At 37.8% G+C, this 14,839-nt stretch overlaps 2 protein-coding genes across 4 annotated transcripts in view; one reads left to right on the forward strand and one right to left on the reverse strand.

Annotated features, from left to right (window-relative positions):
• Positions 1 to 4,210, reverse strand: part of osbpl10b (oxysterol binding protein-like 10b) — a 61,254-nt gene extending 57,044 nt beyond the window's left edge. For all 3 annotated transcript variants that reach the window (XM_016292552.1, XM_016292551.1, XM_016292549.1), the window contains exon 1: positions 3,766 to 4,210. In XM_016292552.1, the coding sequence (XP_016148038.1) occupies positions 3,766 to 3,977 (212 nt within the window). In that variant the 5' untranslated portion in view covers positions 3,978 to 4,210. The remainder of the gene's footprint in view (positions 1 to 3,765) is intronic.
• Positions 4,211 to 4,999: 789 nt separating this feature from the next.
• LOC107600618 (glycerol-3-phosphate dehydrogenase 1-like protein) lies at positions 5,000 to 14,453 on the forward strand. Its single transcript, XM_016292553.1, has 8 exons — positions 5,000 to 5,189; positions 5,585 to 5,762; positions 6,095 to 6,235; positions 7,470 to 7,608; positions 7,709 to 7,821; positions 9,216 to 9,452; positions 9,597 to 9,703; positions 12,859 to 14,453. The coding sequence occupies exons 1-8, from the start codon at positions 5,146 to 5,148 to the stop codon at positions 12,953 to 12,955; spliced, it is 1,056 nt and encodes a 351-aa protein (XP_016148039.1). The 5' UTR covers positions 5,000 to 5,145; the 3' UTR covers positions 12,956 to 14,453.
• Positions 14,454 to 14,839: the final 386 nt, after the last annotated feature.

Here is a 14,839-nt window from a genome sequence, read left to right on the forward strand (position 1 = left end):
GAGTGAGTGAGTGAGTGTGTGTGTGTGTGTGTGTGTGTGTGTGTGAGAGAGAGTGAGAGAGAGAGAGAGAGAGAGAGAGAGAGAGAGAGAGAGAGAGAGGGGGAGGGAGGGGGGGGGGGGGGGGGGGGGCGGTGGGATTAGGAAAAGTCAGCGAGCTGGGTCTCGAACTCGGGACGGCTGAAACACAACGGCACTATATGTCGGCACATTGCTATTGGCGCCAATGGGTTTATTTTGTTTTTGAGAGGAAAGCTCGCAGCACATATCTCTATATTCATCTAAATGCGCTCTCAGCCATGTGGGGATGTTCGCTAACAGTAAAGGGGATGTTTCGCTTTAACCCATGGCAGCAGCATAAAAGCAGCCCAGTTCCACTTAAAAAACGCAGACTTGGTAACACCATCGGCACTGACAGACTAGTGGTTAGTGCACTGACACATAGTGCAACTGCAACTCTGGCAACCCAAGTTCGAGTCCCGACTCATGGTCCTTGCCAGGGCGTTGTTATGCAGTTCCTAAAGTGATCTGTGTGGTTTTACTGTGTTGATATGAGGTTCCTACCATGTTATTGTTGGTTGCCAGAGTGTAGATATGAGTTTGTGGATTCTTTCCATCCATTTTATTACATGCCAGGTGAAAATACAAAGTCTTTTTATTTGTTTATTTTTATTTATGTCCGTAACAGAAATGCAAGAGTTACAATATATGCCCAAGTTTACTACTTAAGGGGTTTGTTAAAAAGTATGAGCAATAGTACCAGTGATGCTTGCCTTAGAAATAAACTACATACAGCTAGTACAACTGGCTAAAATCAAAAAAAGCACATGAGTTTTACGGTGACCATTATTACTGTCTCTCTCCTTCCCTTCCTCATTATTCGTGATGCATTACATGCCACGTCTAGTTCCCCACTGTCAGAGCCAACCAGAGAGGTGCTTTATACAGGATCGTAACTCTGCAGGGAATTAATTGTAATCATGCGGTTTGGGTGCTATAACACAAAAGTCACCCTCTCTTAATAAAAAATGGATGTGCTGCCAATTTCACATCCATGGTCTCTCTGATGGGGTCTCTGAAAGCTAGACAAAGACACATCATTATTTTAAAAAGCAGCTAAAAGTATGAAGATCAAAGAGGTAACAAAAGCATTGCTTTTGATGGCGGAGGACAGACGATCACTGTGGACCTTTGGTGACATTTGCTTACATAACCTCATCCCCCAGTATGATTCAACACAAAAAAGACATTGTGTTATATATACCCTCACCCTTAAAAAACTGAATAAAAATTATCATAATATTATAATAATTCAACATCATATTAAAAATACTTTAATATAATAATCATGACTTAAATTACTAAATAAAAAATATAATTTGTTTTATTTATTTGTATATGTGAATAACATTTGTATTTTTTTAATCAATTTATTTTTTAAAAAGGGGACATAACCTCTTACTTGTGGTCAGATTTAATATATGCTGGTATGGCGCAATGTATAATACAATAAAACTGCAGTAAAGACTATTTAAATGTAATTAAAAAATGCATGGTACTTCAAAGAATACCCTGGCATATTAAAGGGGTCATATGATGCAATTTAAATTTTTCCTTTCTCTTTGAGTGCAAGCTCTTGGTGCATAAAGAAGATCTGTAAAGTTGCAAAGACTAAAGTCTCAAATCCAAAGAGATATTCTTTATCCAAGTTAAGAGTCAGTCACGCCTACCTAAAACGGCTCATTCTAACACGCCCCCACATACCTACGTCACTATGTGGGAAGATTTGCATAACGCCGCCCAAATGTTCACGCAAAGATAGAAGGCGTAACTTTTATTCTCGCTGTAGTATTGTTGCTGCCACCTCCATATCGTTAAGGCGATGTGTGTTTCGTTGTGAAAGCGAAACGACTTTGTTTGGCCTTCCAAAAGAGGACGATATTGCTTCGTCATGCCTGGAGCTGATCCGTGCTGGTCGCTGAGCAAATACTTCAACTTCGCGGTGTCGATCGTCGGATCGGCTTTCACTGTGGACGAAGCGGAGTCCAGCCTGGGGTCGTCACATGTGGTTGCCGCAGGCATCACAATATGGTAAGGGACGTAACATTTCCGTCACACGCTTGAGGAATTCGGCCAATCACAACGCACTGGATAGCTGGCCAATCAGAGCACACCTCGCTTTTTCAGACCGGCGATGAGCTTTGTAAAAATCGACACATTTCAGAAAGGCGGGGCATAGAGGAGAAACAATAATGTACAGTATGTGGAAAATAATGTGTTTTTTTAACCTTAAACCACATAAACACATTTCACTACACCAAATACACAAAATAATGTTCTTTTTAGCAACATCATATGACCCCCTTTAAGTGACATGATCAATCTCTAACTGTGCTAAAATGTAACATATGTTCAGTGGTGAATTAACCATTCTCTTAGTGGTTCTAGTCAGTTAGTTATTCTCTCCAAGGCCCAATTCTCATCAGGTCAAAGTATTGAGTGGTGTGGAAACCTCTCTCAAACACACACCCACAAATCATTAAGCACTAAACAGTGACTAGTGCTGAGGTTAACGTGAGGGCTATTTCTGAGCCATTGCGGAGGGTGGGTAACCCTCTGGTCCTGATGCTCTTTTTATGCTTGGCCTGTTCCTCCATCGATCGCTGGACTAAGCAACAGAATGAGCACAACATTATGGATGTGAGGGATTTCCCATCACGGATGAGTCACAGTCTCTCCCAGATGAAAGAGCCTTCACTGTGGGCTGTGCTGCACTCAACCCTGCAGCACACACAACCATGAAATCTGACAAAAACAAAAAACCTCCCGCTTTCAATGAGAGCCTCTTGCTTTGGAGTGTTGCTGCATAGCTCAGCTGGTAAAGAGCTCATTTCACATTTAGATTCCTGACCACAAATAGACCCTTTCATTATGGGAAGGTCCTTTAAAACAGAGGACAATTTCATGAAATCATGACCTTTCAGATCACTGATGTCGAAGACCTTCTTAATTATCTCAGACTAGATTTTGTGTTATTATGTAGAGAAATAACCTTCATACTAATGCAATTTTACTATACTATGCAAATCTGCAATGAGCTTGTAGGATAAATCAAATCATAAGAGAAAATTACATAACACCAGAACTTAGATAACAGGTAGGCAAACTAAGGGGTGTGATCTCCATCTTCCATCTCAAAAGATTTCATCAGATTATACAAAATGCAACATCACTAAAATATGACATGGACCGTGTCAAAAACAACTTTTTTAACTCTACACACACACACACACACACACATATATATATATCCATATATATATATATATATATATATTAACCACACTTTGATTTTTTCATGCATGATGTCATAATGGATCGAAATATATTAATTTCATTCTTTTATACTGCTTTCTCTGACAAAAACTTAATCAAACACGATCTTTAGGTGGGTGGATAAAGCTGCCCAGATGTTCAGCATCAACAGAGGCAGAAACCGAACAAATGTAAACAATGAAAGATATGATTTCATTCATGTATAGCGTCATAATGCACGGAAATTACCCGCGTTCTGTTTATTGCTGGAAGATGACGTGTCTTCATTCTTTGATCCAGATTCTGGATGTCATGGAAATGATGGAATGATATGAGCAGAAATGCCCAGCACGTGAAAAATCTGGACTATAAGTCTACCATGAAAAACATTTGTCATCCCCTAAAAGTTGATGAAATCAAGTGTGAGCAAACGCCAGAAACTCTTTAACTTACCTGTTCTGCCAGCCTTGTAGTAAATTGGTGTATTTGTTCAAAACCCCCTCCAAGTGTCTCTTTTGGGTCTGAGACGGATGAGTGTCCGAGACAGCCCCTGTTCCCGGACTATACGAGCCGCTTCTTGCCTGTCTGTGTGCGGGATTCCCCAGATCCGCGGAACACTTTCCTTTACTGCTCCCTGAGTGCGACACGTTCAATGTGTTTTCCATGATTACTCCAAACTCTGGATCATACAATGTGACGGTTCAAAATCCAAAGCACAGTTTCAAAAGCAAAACAAAGATACTGCTGAAAACGCTCATCGTATGGAGAGGAGGTGACTGGAGAATATTTTCATTTTTTCTCTTGCTGGCTTGCCTTGGACTCTTTAATGGGCTTCTCCGGGTTTCCATTGGAATCAGTGTGTGGTCACTCCCCTCCCGCGCTCCACCGACAGGAATGCTGCGCTCGTGAATGTGAATATGACGGTTGAACGTAAATCCACGCCCCCTCATTATCATACGTACGGAAAAACAGCATTAATAATTAAAAAACACAGAAGTAAATGAATTGAAGTAATAAATATATTAAATTAAATATTAATAAAACAAATACAATTCATATAAATAAATTAATAAAAATAAAAATGTGTCAATTCGCAGATATCAGTTTATGATTACCTACCTAATGATTTTTAATTTAATATTTTCTGTATTACGCTATGTGTTCTTTGAGAAGGAAACTACACAACTGTAATAATATATTTTTTTTTAACAAACTTTTTTTTCACACATTAAAAATATATTTTTAATAACGTGTTTTTATATTGTCGCAGTTTTCAGCCTTCAACAATTCATGCTTTTATAATAGATTATGATTACGTTTGTGGGTCTTTTGTAAAATTCTATCAAGTCTGCATAAAGGCATTTGAACAGTGGCAAAAACAGAGAGAAGACGAGAGAAAAAAGAAAGAAATAACCCCATTATGCAGATTTTGTCCTCGATACGGTATTTCTTTAAAACTATGAGTATGCATTAATATAATAGATATTAATGTAATTCGCTATTAAGGAATATCGTTCACAATGTATTCTGTTATAAGCTTCAATCTGCCATAAGTAGAGTAAACAATTAGTTCCACGCCTAATGAATTGCGGTATACACATAAACTTGGCCAGACTGTGTCACGGTTTTTACAGCGACTATTTTAGGCAGCGAAAAGTAACCTGTGGGACCAAAAGAAAACTACAACTCCCAGAATCCCCAGCCATCGTTGATGACGCAGTCAAAAGTCGACCAACACGTTCCCTCCCACCGAGTAACTGCTTGACTTTATAGTATTATTACCTATATTGTTTACTTGAAACACTTATCCACTTGTGAAAAGCAAAGGTGGTTATGGCTGCTCCGCTGAAAGTATGTATTGTTGGTTCAGGAAACTGGTGAGTATGAACGTGTAATGATTAAATATGATAAATATGTGATTGGTAATGAGATTAATATACAGAACATATGGCGTGGACCAACTGTTATAGCTCAGACATGACTTGCTTAGACTAGTGCACAAGTTTAATTCCCTATAAGAAACAGCAGTTACAGCGAGCTGATATTCAGATCCATATGTTAAGCATTATTATTCTGGGCAAAATCAAGTGATTAATGACTTAACTGCATTGATCTGAAGATCTGCACTGCATGCTGTATATGCTCATTTGACTGCAGCTGGCAAAGCAGCTTCTCGGAGTTGTAAACCCTGCTTGGAATGCCTGAGTGAACTGCTGTTTAACAACAGACTGGCATTTTGATTAAAGATACTGTTGTGTTTTTCTGTGCCAAGGGGCTCTGCAATTGCAAGAATTATTGGCACCAATGCACAGAAACTCCAGCGCTTTGCCACCACAGTCAAGATGTGGGTTTATGAAGAAATGGTCAACGAGAGAAAGCTCTCTGAGATCATCAACACAGAACACGAGAATGTCAAGTACCTTCCAGGCTACAAACTCCCAGAGAATGTGGTAAGACAGTTCTCTAATAGTTGTTAAATAATAATTGTGGATAATAATTCTATTTTTGTAAATAAATTATGGTAAAATAATACGTAAGTGTCATTTGCATTTTTTTTGCAATTTAATAATGATTAAGAAAGATTAAGCTCATTAAGATCCATGTGAAAATTAAATATTGCACTTGAAATTGATATTAGTCTTTCTCATTTGCATGCTTGCCATCTGTTGACTATCACTTGAAACCAAATCTTCTTTTGCATACCATTCTGCATAAATATAGTCTTGTTCAAGCTTGCTAGGGTGTTGATATAAGCATCAGATTTCTGGTGTTTCTCTTGTAGGTTGCGGTGCCGCAGCTTCGGGAAGCCGCAGAAGGTGCCGACCTCCTGGTTTTCGTTGTCCCTCATCAGTTTATCCGGAAACTGTGCGATGAGATTGTGGGCTGTGTTTCGGATAAGGCTCGTGGAATTACATTAATCAAAGTAAGAATGCTCTGCATTGTACAGTATATAATTGTAATGTTTTTTGAAGGGGGTTTACAAAGGTAAGGTTTTGTCGTTGTTTAACTATAACCTGATGCGGATTTGACAGCAGCCTTGAAACCAACTTGGTAACCTAGTTTTAAACTAGATAGTGGGTGTCAATTAGGCTGTAATTTGTCTAAAAATATTACTTTGCTTTATCAAATAAATGTTATTTTTAATGTGTTATGGAAGGGGGAAAAGGGTTGGTCTAAAATGTGGTCTAGACACTTTTCCCCTTCAGTAATATTATCAAATTAATTTTAAAGTAATATAAATTTATTTATTAAGTTTGAAAACAGAGATAGTTTACTACAGAGATATTTAGCTAAATTATTGATTTATTTTAAAAAAGGTTGCGCTCAAATTAATTTGGCTTAAAAAACTGAAGGGCTATGAATGAGCATGATGATTCTTCTCAAAATGCATTTTCATAACGAACCAATGAGTTACCACACAAACGGACAATAATTTATTCCCATTGTGCAACGATAATGAATGCCACAATCTAATTTTTTATGTCAGACAAACAAGTAATTATTCTAAATAATTAAATAATATTGCTGTATACCTTCTGTATTATACTCAGCAGTGTGCCAATAAAATGCTACCCATGGCTGTTTTTGATTTAATATTCCAAGTTTTGGTCAAACCTTGTGCATCCTCTTCCATGCAGATAGAATGTTTGGGAATGAACAATGCTGAGAAGTCTCTGACTTGATATCTTTTTAAAAGTGCACCATATGTGGAGTGAATCATGGGTAAAAAACGTCCCTCTGGCCTGCTGGCAATCTCTTTGTGTGCAATTTATCACCTGGTGCCAGTTTGCCTCCTCTGTTACTGGCTGTGCCGCACAGCGATGCATCTCTGCAGTTATACCTCACCAAATTAGATTGATCCTTTCCACTTCACTATTTGAAAAGTAGCCTAGTTTCTTACAGGGTTACCTGTTTAATTTTAAAACATATGGTTTGTTTGTTCTCTTTTTCAGATTTCTACCCATTTCTTGTGTACGCATTTCACCTCCTTTATTCTTTTTGTTCTGCGTTGGTGTTCCTCCTCATTTTTTGAGTCATTAGGCAAAGATGGTCCAAACAGCTGTGCTCCAGAGTTATATCTACTGAGGGGGAAATAGTGTGATGCTACATTAAAAAGGCATTGGTGTCGATGGACTCCTTTTTTTATTTCTTTGTAGGGCATTGATGAAGGACCAGAAGGATTGAAGCTCATCTCTGATATAATTCGGGAAAAAATGGGCATTGATGTCAGTGTCTTAATGGGGGCCAACATTGCCAATGAAGTGGCAGCTGAGAAGTTCTGTGAGAGCACCATTGGTGAGTGAAAAGTGTTCTGTAGGTAGCATTGCATTCTAGCAACTAAACATGTTAAAAACCACCAGGGGCAAACTCAACAGATATTTTCTTCGATCCACAGGCAGCAAGGTGTTGGAGAACGGCCTCTTGTTCAAAGAGCTCCTGCAGACGCCTACCTTCAGAATCACTGTGGTGGATGATGCTGACACAGTAGAGCTCTGTGGAGCCCTCAAGGTAAATATCAGTCTTGTCTCGTTGCTCATCCCAGGGGAAATATCTTGATTCTGGCACCTGAGATGCAGGGCTTCGGGGGCAGGACTCAGACCTCTGTGCAAAGAAGAGCTTGCATGGCTGAATTTACAATTAGATGCTGTAAGGCTGCTGTCTTCCTCGTAAATACATTGTAAAAATCGTTGTAATATTGACAGGCTTTGACAAATACTTTGGGTTATTTACAGCTTAAAGGGTTGGTTCGTCTGAAACTGAAAAGTCTGTTTTCGTTCACTTACCCACATGTCGTCCTAAACCTGTGTGACTCTCTTTCTTCTGTAGAACACAAATTACTTGACACAACATGGCGGCGGCGGCAACAACAATACTACAGCGAGAATAAAAGTTACGCCTTCTTTCTTTGCGTGAATATTTGGGCGGCGTTATGCAAATCTTCCCACATCGTGACGTAGACATGTGGGGGCGTGTTAGAACGAGCCATTTTAGGTAGGCGTGGTTGACTCTTAACTTTTATAAAGAATATCTCTTTGGATTTGAGACTTTAGTTTTTGCAACTTTACAAATCTTCTTTATGCACCAAGAGCTTGTAACACTTCAAAGAGAAAGGAAAAATTGAAATCGCATCATATGACCCCTTAAAAATTTACTGAACTGAACTGTTTGATATTTTTGTTGCCAACGTTCTCAGATGGACGTTTACGACATAAATACTGTGCTTTACTGATAGTTTCATTACATGCCACCCACTTTTAGTTAAAATATTGAATATAAGTGATGAATATAAATATAACACACTTAGTCTAATGCTAAATGTAACGGTTATACTTCCAAAACAGTTTGATAGTTATATAGTTGTATATCTACCATAGATACTGTATAGAGAATTCAAATTTATATATAGCCCTGAATATTTATTTATAGTCCACCAGTGTCATTTCAGTTGCCAAAGTGCAAATTGAGCTCTTACTGGCATTCTATTAACCCTTACTTCTGTATTTCTCACTGTTTTAGCATATTAGAATGATTTCTGAAGGATAATGTGACACTAGACTGTAATAATTGTTGCTGAAGTTTCAGCTTTTCCATCACAGGAATAAATTGCATTTTAAAATATATTAAAATAGAAAACATTTATTATTAATTGTAATACTATTTCACAATATTACTGTTTGTTACTGTATTTTTAATCAAATAAATGCAGCCTTGGTGAGCATAAGATACGTCTTTCAAAAACATTTGAATGATAGTGTATCAAAAACTAGAATGTGGGATTTGTGCTTTTGTCACTTAAAAAATTATCGGAAACTAATTTGCACCATATATATGGAAAGTGCCATATACATTGCACCATTCTGCCATTCTAGTAACCCTTACTTCCTTATTTCACGCGGCTTTAGAACATTGTTGCAGTGGGCGCAGGCTTCTGTGATGGTCTGCAGTGTGGAGACAACACTAAAGCAGCTGTCATTCGTCTGGGATTGATGGAGATGATCGCCTTCGCCAAACTCTTCAGCAAAGACGATTCTGTATCCTCCGCCACATTCCTCGAGAGCTGCGGCGTGGCTGACCTCATCACCACCTGCTACGGAGGAAGAAATAGGCGCGTGGCAGAGGCTTTTGCCAGGACAGGGAAGGTAAAAAGAAAACTGATCCATTTTAGCCTTTCATCAATTGCCTAATGGCATGTAATGTACGTTTTATGGATTGAAGGAAGATGCTGGGCATTAGGCACATTTGCTGATGCAGAAAAGATCGATACAGATTTCTTTTTCTTTCAGAGCATCGAGGAACTGGAGAAGGAGATGTTAAATGGACAAAAGCTTCAGGGACCATTGACTTCTGCTGAGGTCTATCATATCCTGAAACAGAAGGGCCTAGTGGATAAGTATGTGTAAACGTTTTTTGGTTGTCAGTGCTTATTAATAATAGCCATAATCATATATAATTATATATTTACAATAGCCTTTGTCAGTTGACATGCTCCTGAAATGATGCTCATGTAGGTGACACAGGTTTAAGTCCCAATTCCACCCACCTCCAAACAATTATGGCACTTTATCTAATAAATAAAAAAACACATTTTCAAACATTGATTACAGGAAGGGTAATCCTGTTTTGCATGATTATGTTGATTTGATTAGCATGATTTTATAGCAATAAATTCTGTACAAAAGAGATCTGACTCTGGAATTGTTTTTTAAATATTCTTCTTTTTAAGGCATAAGTTTATCCCCTGTGGCTGTCATTATGCATTAAAAAGAAGAAAGACATCTCCAGAGTGAAGATCTCTCTCTCTTTCTATATCTTTGTATTTGGTCAAATAACTTGGATTTGCTTAAGGAGTTTAGAGATTATTTGTACTATAAATATGGAACAAATTAGTGTCCAATAACATTTCTAAGTTATAAAAACACAAATCCCACATTCTAGATACACTACCATTCAAAAGTTTGGGGTCGGTAAGACTTTTTAAATGTTTTTTTTTTTTAAACAGAAATTAAATACATTTTAAAAATGTGCCAGAATTTTTATCAATTAAATAGATTTTCAAAATTATAACATGATTTTAATTATTGGTTAATGCTAATGTTTAGTTAATGGTATGTTCATGTTTTCTGGGTGCTTTCACACCTGTAGATCGATTGCTTTGTTCCAAAAAAGGGATTAAAACTATTAAATGTTGCTTTTTATTCTTGGTGCGGTTCGCTTTCACACGGCAAAGTTTCTAAACGGACCAAATTTGTTAATACAAGTCACGCACGCGCGAGTAAACTGTTGTCTCATTGGTCAAAGTTTCACGGTTTATTTTCCGGGATTCCACTTATGCCGAGTTCTCACTGCACGATTTTAGTCCAATTTTTCACTCGCCGACAGGTTTTGCGAAATCGCAGACAAATGCCCGAAATCGGAGGCAAATCGGTGCTCGTTCACACGAGTGACAATCACGCAGTGTGAATTATCAAAGACGCGATCTGAGGGAATCGCCGACACGTCGCCGACGCCCGCGAAATATTTGGCATGCTAAATATCTGGAGCTGTCGGTGATTCACGATCACGCAATGTGCAATGATTTCTGACTGAAAACTAAATCGGCGATGGCCTACAGCCAAAGAGAGACCAAGATACAGGGCAGAGGGAAGTTCAGGGAGGAGTTATAGACCAGAATATCAGTATTTTAATAGATATATGAATAATTATATCATACAGAAACAAGCACAAACATTTGCTTGACCAGCCACAACATCAGCATAAGTTACTGCAAAATTATTTACCTCCAACCCTCTTTGCAGAACACCCAATCCCTGTTCCCTGCATCTCCCTCCTGCATAATCTGTTTTTCTTTTTCTCCTTGTAGCTGGAATCAGCTCACAGACAATTTGCGGGCTATATATATATATTTTAATAATTACATTCTTGCTCGAGAACTCTGGTCTGACGCACGCGGGTTCTCGCGTTATTTCCTTATCACTTCTCGCGTGTGTTTTGTTGTGAAACGTAGTTTGCGGACCAGACAGAGCTGTCGGCGATTCTTCCTATTGTGAAGTCATGCAGTGTGAAACCCCCTGTCGCCGATCCATCGTGCAATGTGAACACAGCAGCGACTGACTGTAGCTGTCCTTATATTAATTTATCATTTTGAGCAGGAGTCCAGGATTCATCGGGAAAACATTTTTAAAATGCACCTACTAGGAAGAAGAGCAATAAGACAGCATTATAAAATGAAAAAGTGCGCTTTTTTATTTTGAATGGCAAAGACGTGCTCACCCACAGACATTCACAGGTTCATTTTGAAGTATTAGCAAAACAACAAAGCTAATGCTTTTCAAGGAACTTACGTAATTACCCATTATACATTGTGATATATCCTGGTTCATTTGTCCGTTAGATCAGATTGCTTTCTCACTACAACCGAACCGCTCCAGAGTTCATTTTCAATCGAGCTGAGACCACCTCGTTCAGGCGATCTCGGACCGATTGTTTTGGCGCGGATCCGGGTGCGATTGCCGTGTTCACATATGCCCAAAACGTGCCAGGTGTGAAAGCAAAAAATTATCTAGCATTCACTACCATTCAAAAGTTTGGGGTTAGTAATTTTTTTAAAGGGGAAGAAGAAGGAATTCACACTTTTATTTAACATAGACATAGTGAACTGATTAAAAGTGACAAAGCTATTTAAATGTTACAATAGATTTCTGTTTAAGATAAATGCTGTTTGTTTGAACTTTCTATTCATCAGTGAATCCTGAAAGAAAATGTATCACAGTTTCTACAAAAATATTTAGCAGAGCTACTGTTTTCAACATTGATAATAAGAAAGCACCAAATCAGCATATGTGACCCTGGAGCACAAAATCAGTCATAAGTAGCACGGGTATATTTTGAGCAATAGCCAAAAATACATTGTATTTTTGTATACAAAATTATTGATTTTTCTTTTATGCCAAAAAATCATTGGGACATTAAGTAAAGATCATGTTCCATGATGATATTTTGTAAATTTCCTACTGTAAATATATCAAAACTTCATTTTTGATTAGTAATATGCATGGCTAAGGACTTCATTTAGACAACTTCAAAAGCAATTTTCTCAATATTTGGATTTTTTTTGCACCCTCAGATTCCAGATATTCTAATAGTTGTATCTCAGCCAAATATTGTCCTATCCTAACAAACCATACATCAATTGATAAATTGACCCTTATGACTGGTTTTGTGGTCCAGGGTCACATATTAAAATGATTTCTGAAGTGTCTTGTGACGCTGAAGACTGGAGTAATGGCTGCTGAAAATTCAGATTTGCCATCACAGGATCTTGCTTGAAAAATCAATAGGACACTAATTTGTATCCTGTTTATGGAAAGTGCTGGATACATTGCACCATTCCTAATGTACTGTAGTAGACAGTGTCTTATTCAGAGTGACTTTTCTACTGCAGTGTCAGTCCACCTGGAGCAACCTGGGGGCTAAATGACTTGCTGTGTTCTCTGTCTAGATGCATTTGCAAAATTGGTGACATCTCAAATCTACATTATTCTCCAGGTTCCCCCTGTTCACGGCTGTTTATCAGATCTGTTTCGAGGGCAAACCAGTTCAGGACATGATCACCTGCCTGCAGAGCCATCCAGAGCACCTGTGAGAGTACCACAGTGTCCCCCTTCTCCACCACCATCCCCTATGTTCTGTTAGGTGGTCCTACCTCCAACATTTCTCATTTACTTCCTTTTTTTTTTTTACTTAATATACTCATACAATGTTATATTTTAAAGTTCTCTTTTTGTCCCAGGTCCAATTTTACACTAATGGTTAGGCTTGAACTCAGGGGTTTGTTTCCAAACTAGCAGGTTTTGTTGTTATCATACATGACAGTGTACTCAAAGAGATTTTTCAGAAAAGCCATGTGTTGTTATCTATTCTGTTTGAGCCTTTATGGCATTTTTAACTATTTTCTCTCTGTCTGACTGCCCTCTTGTGGATGGCCCACAATATCACCTCACTGACAGACGAGATGAAATGCCTCTTTATAAATGACAATAGAGATCTCATCATTAGAGGCTCACTACACGTCCAAATTGAGAGCAACACGACACGACTAGAACACCTCCGTTACAATCTTTAAGATCCAGTAGAACCAGCATAATACCAGTGTGATACTTTTATACATCGACGAAAAGCTAGGTTTAAAACTTTTGTTATTTCAGCTCTAATTGCTTAGTTTCATACTGATAAATGTTGAAACTGCCATTTACACTGAACATTTTGGGTCATGGTAGATGAAGTAAAACTAGATTTCTGTGAAGATGCCTTTTAACTCCTCACTGGTCAGGAACAGTTGTCACAGGTCAACGAATACTTGAATGGAAATTTCTGTTTTGTTTTAAAGGACAATATATTCTATAAAAGGGGCTCAAATCAGTCACCTCTATTTCCCAGCAACCCCCTTTTAAGAATAAGTGCTTTCAAGACAGCGGGAACATAAAAACATGTTATAGAATGACATGGTTGTCTTTTTATGTTACAGTAAAAATAATACAGTGTTGCATATCTAAGCTTCAAGAATGCATTGGAAGCCCCAATCATTGAAGCCCTAAATAGTAACCTTTTTAGCATCCAGAAAAGCTGATCAACTACCATATCTAAATAACTCACATTTCTATGAAGATTAGCATTAAAATACTAATGAAATCTTTAGTTGTACTATGAAAAAATGAAGGAATGATTTAGTAAGATCTGGGGTTTTCAAATGAGGGAGTGTATTACGGGAGCAGCTTGGATCCATAAATTGCCTTCTTTCTTAGCACTAAACTGTGCTTATAGCTCTGTTAGGTCATACCTAACTCAAGACTATCTCTTAGCATGTATCTGTTATAGTGCGTCATATTATTCCGGTGTTGTTTTTATTCTTTTCACAGTTTAATTCATACTACAAGTATTCAGCTGTGGAAATGTTGCAGTGTACCGAGTCTAACACTCCAGTGGATTAACTATATATGTTTTCGTGATGATATATGAACTCGTCCTGTTTTTTCTTCTTCTGAGAATGAGACTATTTTTGCAAGTTGTGTGTTCTAACAAATGTCAACAAGGCTGAACGTTGAAACAAATGCTGCTTTTGAAAGTAACCAATAAAGCAATCTCTGTGCTAAATATTTGTTCGATTAAGTGTTTATATTGGTTTAAATGTGAAGCAACATTGTAACTGCAACATTTTAAGATCTTAAAGTAGCATAAAATAGTCCCATGTTAGGCTGTAGCCCACAAGTAATGAAGGAACTGAAAACTCCATTAAAATGGTGGTTTATGAAACTTCTGGATTCACAAAATGAATTGTGGTTAATTTATGTACCTATAGCACTACTGGTTCCTAATATATATATATATATATACACTATAATATATATTATATGAAGTTGTGCTAATATTGTATAGGGGTTCTTTGAATATTGTTTTAGACATTGGGCGGCTTTTGAGTAAAAAACATTGAGAACCACAACATACAAAGGAAGTTATTCGTATATTAATA

This window comes from Sinocyclocheilus grahami, unplaced genomic scaffold, assembly GCF_001515645.1.
Source record: "Sinocyclocheilus grahami isolate Dianchi unplaced genomic scaffold, SAMN03320097.WGS_v1.1 scaffold288.1, whole genome shotgun sequence".
Taxonomy (NCBI): domain Eukaryota; kingdom Metazoa; phylum Chordata; class Actinopteri; order Cypriniformes; family Cyprinidae; genus Sinocyclocheilus; species Sinocyclocheilus grahami.